This window comes from Berghia stephanieae, chromosome 14 (genome assembly GCF_034508935.2).
Source record: "Berghia stephanieae isolate SIO BIC M18660-M18661 chromosome 14, UCSD_Bste_1.3, whole genome shotgun sequence".
NCBI classification, from domain to species: Eukaryota; Metazoa; Mollusca; class Gastropoda; order Nudibranchia; family Aeolidiidae; genus Berghia; species Berghia stephanieae.
Window position 1 is genome coordinate 15,902,141 of NC_088373.1, and position 10,000 is coordinate 15,912,140.

Consider the following 10,000-nt stretch of genomic DNA (forward strand, 5'->3'; position numbering starts at 1 on the left):
ACAGACACAACGCTGTTAACAGCCAGGTACTCATTTTACACCTGAGTACGGTGAGAGAATGTGAGTAAAGAGCCTTTTCCAAGGACTCAACTATGCGTCGAGTGAGGCTTGAACCCAGGACCTTCCGATCCGAAAGCAAGTGTCATACCACTAGACCACATAGCCGCGTACTCGCCTAACGAATATCTGAATATCTATCCAGGGTGTAGTCTAGATTTGTTTTTTAACCCCCCCCCCCCCCCCCCCCTTGCCCTATCCGCGCAAAGAGCAAGATATGACAGAAACAGTTACCCAAATACAGTTAGATGGATAGAAGGGATACTAGAAAAAATATTGACCATTTCTAGCAGCTATGTGCAGCTATGTGGTCTTGTGATATGGCACTCGCTTCCAGATTGGAAAGTGGGACAGGACATGATGCCTGTCAGGGGACATTACAATTTTATTGTATTTTATTACTGAGAAAATGCTGTAACGGGTACATATTTTACACCTGAGTATTGTGAGAGAATGTGAGTAAAGAGCCTTTTCCAAGGACTCAATTTTGCACCACTCAGAACAGGACTCAAACCTGGAACATATTTGTCCAAAGGCGAGTGCCATACCACGAGACCACAAAGCTGCATAGGCAATTATTTGGATTGTCTCCCTTATCATTTCTACCCACCCTGTCGCCAGAGTTAGCTCCTCCTGCTGTGAGGTGTTCGAACAATCCATCCATGGTTTCCTTGAAGTGCTCTTTGATCAGGCCGGACACAGCCCTGGAAGAAAGAGTCAGATAAAGGGGACGTTAGGCCTTGGCTTTCTATCTTTATTTGCTTTGTTGTTTGTTTATTTTATTTTTGTTTTGTTTGTTTTTGTTCTCTTTTCTTGCTTTGTTTTTTTTTTGCTTGCTTTTGTTTATTGTTTGTTTGTTTTCTTGTGTTTTTGTTGGGTTTATTTTGTTTGTTTTTTTTGTTTTTTTTGTTTTTTTTGTTTTTTTTTTGTTTTTTTTTTTTGGGGGGGGGGGACTTTTTTGGGGGCTTTTTTTATGATGGTGAAAACTATGATGGTGGTGATGATAATGATGATGATGATACGATCATCATCATCGTCTCATCATCATCATCATCATCGTCATCATCAAAATGAGGAGGAGAAGGACGATAATGACCATAATGGAAATAATATTCCAGATGACTTATGCGTGACGAAGAAATGAATAAACAAAACCATGTCAGCACATGTAATGTATTATCTCCCAGTAATCACATCTATCACTTACTTGAACAGCCAATCTCTATCTGTGTCGTCCGTCAGACGATCATAAAACACTCTTTGGACTTCATGGACCCATAGTCTAAACACAAAGATAAAATAATTATTTTGTTAGGTATTTGAAAGGTAATATTACATAAACAGATTAAAGAAATAATAGGAACATCAAACATCAAGTTTTGTATTTCATGACTTGTAATTTGCTTTTCTATTTCCTACAAATGACATGGTCACGAGTGTCATACCAGAGAACCACATAGCTGTACATATTACATGGATGCCAAATTGATGTTTGACAAAATAAACATGAAAATGGAAAATTAATAATAATAATAATCCTTCAGGCCATCAACAATTCGACTTTGGAAGGCTCGGTGGAATTACATGTTTTTTTTTTGTTTTTGTTTTTTTTTATTTTTAAGGGTTTTACGGCGCTTGCAACACATTTAGGTTATATCAGCGCCACTAAAAAGGAAGAAAATGGCATCGTAAAAAGTTCTAGAATTGTAATTAAAGCCCCAAAGAAAAAGTAAGGCATAGGGGAACTGCGAACAAATAGGGATCAGAAGTAGATTCTAAGAGCATACCACCAATTTACTTAGTTTGAGATCACCTATAAGTCTCATCCTGACACAAGCACAAAATCCAATAAAGAGGAATACACTCAAATGCTTACAAAATATTACATTCAAAATAACAAATATAATAACACATAACAGAGAGATGATTTACAATGAAAAACATATCATCTCCCAAAACAATAACTATGCATTTGTTTCTCTCCCCCCCCCCCCCCCAAGCTAGGACTCAGGCCAGGGCCAGGACAAAACCAAGTAATCTCATTCCAAGACAAAGACAGAAAGCATGTTGAAAAACAGGTATAAGGGGATAGAAGACACAGTATGCACCTCCCTGCCCACTATGGGAGGTCAGGAACCCCACCCAGTGTGGAAACACATGATTTGGATCATTCTATAAGAATACGACATACAGTGTATATCTATGTCATGCTAAATATTTATTTTTAATACACCAAAGGTGGACTGCAAGTAAAGGAAGAAGAAGAATAAGGGGAGCGTTGCACGTCACCTAAAACAAAAAATAATGTAAATGTTGCTTCTCAAAGCTCGAAGAAATAAATAACAATGTGAAATTGAATATACGCTTCTATTTTATCTGTTTGTACATTAAATTGAAGCTTACATTCAATTTCACATTGTTATTTACTTGTAAAAATAAGCAAACAAAAACATCTCTCCTAACCCTCCCGTTTCCTGTACAAGTGTATGGGGAATACTTTGTTGTTTCAATTCCAATAATATTATATCTGTCTTCTTTTTTTTTATGGTTTTACGGCGCTTGCAACTCATTTAGGTTATATAAGCACCAGTAAAAAGGAAGAAAATGGGATAGTAAAAAGTTCTAGAATTACAATTAAAGCACCCAAGAGAAAGTAAGACAAAGGGGAACTGGGAAGATGTAGATTCCAAGAGCATACCACCAATGTACTTAGTTTGAGACCACCTATGAGTCTCATCCGGACACAAGCACAAAATCCAACAAAGAGGAATACACTCAAATGCTTACATTATACATTCAAAATAACAAATATAATAATACATAACGGAGAGACAATTTACAAGTAAAAAAATATCATCTCTCAAAGCAATAACTATGCATTTGACTGTTTCCCTCCCAGTCAGGACTCCGGCCAGGACCAGGACAAAACCAAGTAATCTCATTCCAAGACAAAGACAGAAAGCATGTTGAAAAACAGATATAAGAGGATAGAAGACACAGTATGTACCTCCCTACCCATTATGGGAGGTCAGGTATCTGTCTTGAGAAGAAGGTCCTTCAATGGCCTTCTTCTTGGAGACAGGGAAAAGCTGCTGAGGTGTGAACTGAGGTGTGAAAAAAACCCTGGAAAAAGCCGGGGAAAAATGGACAATTGGCATCCAGGATAAATATTATAGGAAACACAACAAAAGTCACCTGATCAACGTCTTCTTGTCGACCACCTGGTCTTTCCTGATGAGGCAGACGCCAAGGATGACTCTGGAGAAATCCCTGAGGTTGAAGATGTAGTGGGATTTGGCTGGTGTGGGCAGCAAGTTCTTCATGGCCTGTTTGTAGATGTCCATGGTGGCAGCCACAATTGTGTTGCCCAAAGAGAAGTAGTCAGAAGAGAACTCTTCTTGCTGAAAATGTAAAGGCAAACGTTTGAGTTATCTAAATAGGCCCATAATTGGGTCTGGATGTCAGTGTCAGACATGCATATGTACACGCTGGCTATGTCCTATCATCCCTTGTATGTTACATATTGTAAATGTAAGAATATTTTATTATTAGAATGAAACTCAAGATTGCGTTAGTGGATTGATGTTCTTTTTAATACAGATAACATAATAAAGACCTTATATAGTAATATTGATTAATAAAACACAATTCTTAGGATTTTTTTGGTTTAACTTGTGTGTTTATATATTGCAATATGTACCCACTAACCGTGCTAAAAGCTCTTTACATGGGTCTCTATCCGACATCTAAACTTAACATGTAGAATGAGACAAAAATGCCTGTAGGGTGATATTACCATTTTTAATTTTTTTTTTCGACGGAGACAATGGCCAATTATTCATTTTGCACACGAGGACGTTGAGAGAATGTGAGTGAAGAGCCTTTTTCAAAGGACTCAACTTTGTAAAGCTCAAAGTGGGGACTCAATCTCAGGACCTACCAGTTCAAAAGCAAGTGTCTTACCACTAGACCAAAATGCCACACGTTCAAACTTTCTATTTTCTTTTCAAGTCATGGTTTGACTCGATAAATAGAATACTTAGAGTGGCTATGTGGTCTTGTGGTATGACACTCGCTTTCAGATCGGAAGGGGTCCTGGGTTCGAAGCCTCGCTCGGTGCATAGTTGAGTCCTTGGAAAATGCTCTTTACTCACATTCTCTCACCATAATAAGGTGTAAAATGAGTACCTGGTCGTTAACAGCGTAGTCTCTGTTGGAAAAAAAATAATTGTAATATTGCCTAACAGGCGTCATGTCTCGTTCTACATGTTACGTGTTGCCATTGGTCAGGGACCCCTTGTAAAGCGCTTTGAGGACATTTAATGGGAAATGCGCTATATAAAAGCTCAAGTTTGTTTAAGTCACCAGCTTCTTCAGACATTTTCATGTTTTGACATATTCCGCATTATCATCATAGAATTAACTATGTCTGCAAAAACTACGATCATAAATGTTCATAAAAGTTGATAAATGTCTAGAATATTTCTATCAAAAGCAGGATGGGTGTGAGGACAATGCAGGTCTGATAACCCAATTTATCATGGGTGGGCTCATTGTAGTAATGGAAATCTCAAAAGATGACGCAAAATATTGTCCATTACGACAATGTTATATTAGGCCCACATGTCGCATTCAAGTGTTAGATCTGCATATTTGTACACGTCAATCTAAAGTGAAAAAGCAAAGTAATTAACTCACTCAACCCTAACACTGACTATATCCGTAGTTTACCCGGGTTACTTTTACCCCATGCCTATTTATTACATTTTTCTGAGACAAATTATAGGCGTAGTATCAAAGCTAATGTTTTTTATTTTTACATGTTAATGATAGTTGAATAAAACTATCTATGTACATGCTCATTTTTTATACATTTTTTCCAATTTTGAAAAGTAGCAAAAATCTCTAGGATTGACTGAGTTAATGAATGAGCTTTGAAAAAAAAATAAAAGTGAAGACAGGCATAGTTAATGTTGGAACTGGTCAATGATAAGATTGCGTGAAAATAAAAAAATATTAGGCAAAAACAAAACATCTTCTAGTTTGTTCGATTTTTTCGGCAAATGAAACCAAACGCCACATGTAATATTATTCTCCAGAACAGAATGAAGTCCAAATTTTTTTAAGAGTGTTGATTTCTAAACAAAATTAAAATTGGCAAAGTATTTTGACTAACAAATGAAAGGGATAATATCTTCTAGTTTGTTTTTTCGGCAAATTAAACCAAACGCCATCTGCAATATTATCGTCCACAACAGCATGAAGTCCAAATTTTTTCAAGAGTGTTGAGAACTTGACAAAATTCAAATAAACTTAATTGGCAAAGCATTTTGACTAACAAATGAAAGGGACGGATTTTATCTCCATCCATTCTGTCCATACAGCCAGTGACTGACTACGTTGTTTCTAAGCTCTGACAACAACAAAAAGTTATATGCATTTGGTTGGTTGGCATTCGTATAACAACGCCACTACCACATTATCTCATTCGTCTGTAGTGTTTTATTCATCCTGTTTTGTTGATAAAGGGCAAACCCAAAACGTCCATTTTATCTGTTTTCGTATATTAAATTGAAGCTTACATTCAATTTCACATTGTTATTTAACACTACAGAAACCTGGATAATGTCTAGAGCTGCTTGTCACTTGTGGTTCAGGGGATATTTTAAAAAATAAATATTTAATTACACCAAAGTAGAGAATTATAATTTTATTAGAATTTTTAAAATGCAACATATTTATTTTATTTAAAAGACTTGGGTGTACAAATAATTTCCTATGGATGAATAAAGTATTATTATTATTATTATTATTATTATTATTATTATTATTATTATTATTATTATTATTATTATTATTATTATTATTATTACTAGTATTATTATATTGGGTACAGTTTCCTGAAAAGAAGTCTTGCGGACTTAATTCTGTTTCAGAGGGAAGGGCAACATTTTAACTCCGAAAAAAAAACCTCATTCAATTAAAGTTTCCAATTTAAAAAAAAATAAAACATGTACAAAAAATTGCAAGCAAATTAATATTTGTCATTTTTTTAAAACACCATAATGAAGAAAAGAACAAAGAGGTTGAAAAAAAAAAACGAAGAATTTTTTTTTAAGAAAGAAAGAAAAACAGATGCAAACGTATGCAAAGCTGGACTAAAATCCCAGATTTAGAATGGGACTGATAAGTGATTCTAATTGCAGCTAAAGTCTTTTTTAATTTAGTTGTTCTTGTTGTTTATTTTAAAATGTGATTCACATTTATTCCTTTAAACTAAAGAATAAAACTTTACCTTCTGTAACAAGGGAAATGAATGAGAGAATATAATATACATTATCAAATTGAATGACGACAATAGAAATATTACTGCATTGTCTTCTAATTGGAAATTGTCTAAATGTACTCACGTGTGTAAATCTATAAAGGTTACCACTTTGACAACTTTGAGGGTGTGTGTGTGTGTGTGTGTGTGTGTATGTGTGTGTGTGTATATGTGTGTGTGTGCGTGTGTGTGTGCGTGTCTTGATGAATCTGTGAGCCTTTGTTCAAAGTTTTAAAATTCTAATTGCCTAATGGCTCTAAAGGACTTCTTTACTTCCAATGGGCCTAACAGCTCTAAAGGACTCCTTCTTTACTTCCAATGGGCCTAACAGCTCTAAAGGACTACTTCTTTACTTCCAATGGGCCTAACAACTCTAAAGGACTACTTCTTTACTTCCAATGGGCCTAATGGCTCTGAGGACTACTTCTTTACTTCCAATGGGCCTAACAGCTCTAAAGGACTCCTTCTTTACTTCCAATGGGCCTAACAGCTCTAAAGGACTACTTCTCTACTTCCAATGGGCCTAATGGCTCTAAAGGACTACTTCTTTACTTCCATGGGCCTAACAACTCTGAAGGACTATTTCTTTACTTCCATGGGCCTAATGGCTTTAAATTCTAAAGGACCACTCCTTTACTTCCAACAGCTCTGAAGGATTCTTTTTTATTTTGTAATGGTTTGATCAAAACTCACCCTGAGATAGGTGCTCATCAGAGTCTGGAATATTTTGGTCATGGACTCATCATTGAACTGGTTCATGGAAATAATGTTGAAGTGACGCATGAATCTCAGGGTGATGGTGTTACGGCCTCCGCCAGGCGGCCCCATGGCCGTGATGAATTGGATGTCCTGGAGGGTGATCTTGCTGGTGTCTTTAAGGTCATACCTGTAGGAGAATGGAGGGGGGATGGGAGATCGGGGGAGGAGAGAGAGAAATTATCACATGTGAGCTTATACTTATACAATTGAGGTGGTTTGTGGATGCTTTTGAATTGTATCCTGATTTTTGTATAATGTACTGTTTGAAGAAGTTTGTGATGATGGTGACGATGATGATGATGATGATGATGATGATGATGATGATGATGATGATGATGATGATGATGGTGATGATGATGATGATGATGATGATGAAGATGTTAATGGTGATAATGTTGATGATGACAAATATCCACTCCATCAGCAACACCACTTACCAGTTTCCATGGTCAATAAACTGTCTCAGCAACTCAATGGGTGGTTGTGCTCCGTATACTTCCTTGGCTGGCATGTTGAGATCATCCACAAAGATAATAGCCTTCTTTCCCACTTGGGGTCCGAACACGCCACGACGACGCTTGTCAAGACGTGACATGATGATGTTCTGGAAGAATGAAAGGAAAGATTTGAAGCTTTATTTAAATGCTATGTGGTCTAGTGGTATGACACTCAATCGACATGATGATGTTCTGGAAGAATGAAAGGAACGATTTGAAGTTTTACTTAAATGCCATGTGGTCTAGTGGTATGACACTCAATCGACATGATGATGTTCTGGAAAAATGAATGGAACGATTTGAAGTTTTACTTAACAAAACTACAAACAAACTTGAGCTTTTATATAGTACAATATCCACTTTACATGCTCAAGGCGCTTTACAAAGGGTCCCTTACCAAAAGCAAAACGTAACATGTAGAACAAGACATGACTGTTAGGCGATAATACAATTTTATTTTTTTCCAGAAAGAGACAACACTGTTAATGGCCAGGTACTCATTTTAAGGGGCAGTGTGGCTCAGTGGTACAGTCTTTGCTTCGTACCCAAAAGGTACCGAGTTCAATCACCCGTTGCTGTGTTGTGTGGCCTTCAGCAAGTCACCTCACCCTAGCTCACTTTGCGGCACTGCTCTGCGACTAACGCCTGGGTTATTCCAGTCTTCCCTTGGAATAGACCCAAAAGACAAATTTCCCCTTGGGGATGATAAAGGGAATTTTATTTTATTATTTTTATTACACCTGAGTATGGTGAGAGTAAAGAGCCTTTTCTTTTCTTTTACTTAAATTCTTTAAAAGCAAAATACTTCATTTTGACTGAATTTCCCTTATCTTGGTCAACCCAATGTTTTATCATCAGACTGACCTATGGCTATCCCCTTACCTGGGTCATGTTGGCACTGGTCTGGGCTGAGAAGTTGATGAAAGTGGCCAGGAATTTGTCTTGTGGCAAGTCGTGCATCAGTTTCTGTTGGACGTAGGCACTCTTGCCTGTACCGGTCGGACCAACAAGAAGAAGTGGTCTGTAGGGAGAATGAGAAATGAAAAAAAAAATATGAGATTAAAAAATGCAAAAAGTAAATAAATAAATAAATAAATAAATAAATAAATATATGAATAAATAAAAAATAAATAAATATAATCACCATTAATCATCAAATATTTAAGTGAAAACATTTTGAGTTCATTTCCACAGTTCCTTGAAGCGCAATGTGTCGTATAAAGGAAAGGAGATCCAGCATGTCCTTTGGACGAAAATCTCTATTTCATACGGTACGCCAGTTAGGTGCACTTTTCTTTTTTCACTAGATATCACGGCCTAAAATCAGAAATTATACATGTAAATGGCGTTAAGGGAACTTTATTCCAAGATCATGACAGCCAGACTAGTGTTTTGAGATCTTTGTAATCATTCAGTCAATAACCTTTCCCATAATTGCTTGATTTTAAATAAGTAAAGCATTGCTAATTTATTGGGGTTTTTTTTTTTTTAATGAACTGTATAAATGTGACCCATCACCACAAAGCAGTATTATGTTTGGGTGATTAGGATGCTAAATAAATGTGAATTTGTTGTAAAGCGCTTTGAGCACATTTAGTGGATATTGCGCTATATAAAAGCTATAGTTTTTTTGTTTTGTTTTTTAAATAAATAATGATTGGGTTAAGGTTGGGTTTGTTTTGTTTTGTCTTTTGTTTGTTTGAGGAGTATGAATTTTATTTTTCTTAAACTGACAACAACTAAAATTTTACATTTCTTGGCATTTTAAATTTAAATTCCTTTTTCATCAACTGTTCACCTCGACATAATACCATGTTGAAGTTATGTTTCACAAATGATCATACATCTGTTTCATTTCATACAATATCTATTTGTTCTCGTTGACAACAATTTCACATTTCAACAAGTGTGTATACTTGACACAAACAAACATTTTCCACACACACCTATTCTGTTTGATACACATGTCCATGAAGTATGTGTATCTGGCTGTGTCCATGGTAGGTACGAGCATCTCTCTGATCTTGGTGGTCTTGGGTTCGGTTCCCCTCAAGAGAACATTCCAGTGATTCCACTGACCTCTTGCCTTTTGCTGGAAAAAAATTTGTGGATTGTATGAATGATAAGAAAAGATAACCATACAAGAATTGAGGCGATGTGGTCTAGTGGTTTGACTTCCGCCTTTGGATCAGAAGGTCCTTGCTTCAAGTCCCAGCTGACATCAAAAGACAAAACAAAAAATTAAAGAAAAAAAAATCAATAAAACTGTACTAGCTACGAATAAAAAATTAAAAAGATCACACATAATTTAGAAAGGCGTTCAAAAATGCAATTCTGTTGACAGCTCCATTAAACAATAAAA

At 36.2% G+C, this 10,000-nt stretch overlaps 1 protein-coding gene across 1 annotated transcript in view; it reads right to left on the reverse strand.

Annotated features, from left to right (window-relative positions):
• LOC144959508 (dynein axonemal heavy chain 12-like) overlaps positions 1 to 10,000 on the reverse strand; it is a 132,161-nt gene that overhangs the window by 82,297 nt on the left and 39,864 nt on the right. Inside the window, exons 40-46 of the mRNA XM_078892123.1 lie at positions 9,585 to 9,730; positions 8,521 to 8,659; positions 7,579 to 7,745; positions 7,076 to 7,268; positions 3,253 to 3,458; positions 1,265 to 1,339; positions 668 to 761 (exon numbers count right to left, since the gene is read on the reverse strand). Of these exons, the coding sequence (XP_078748249.1) occupies positions 668 to 761; positions 1,265 to 1,339; positions 3,253 to 3,458; positions 7,076 to 7,268; positions 7,579 to 7,745; positions 8,521 to 8,659; positions 9,585 to 9,730 (1,020 nt within the window). The remainder of the gene's footprint in view (positions 1 to 667; positions 762 to 1,264; positions 1,340 to 3,252; positions 3,459 to 7,075; positions 7,269 to 7,578; positions 7,746 to 8,520; positions 8,660 to 9,584; positions 9,731 to 10,000) is intronic.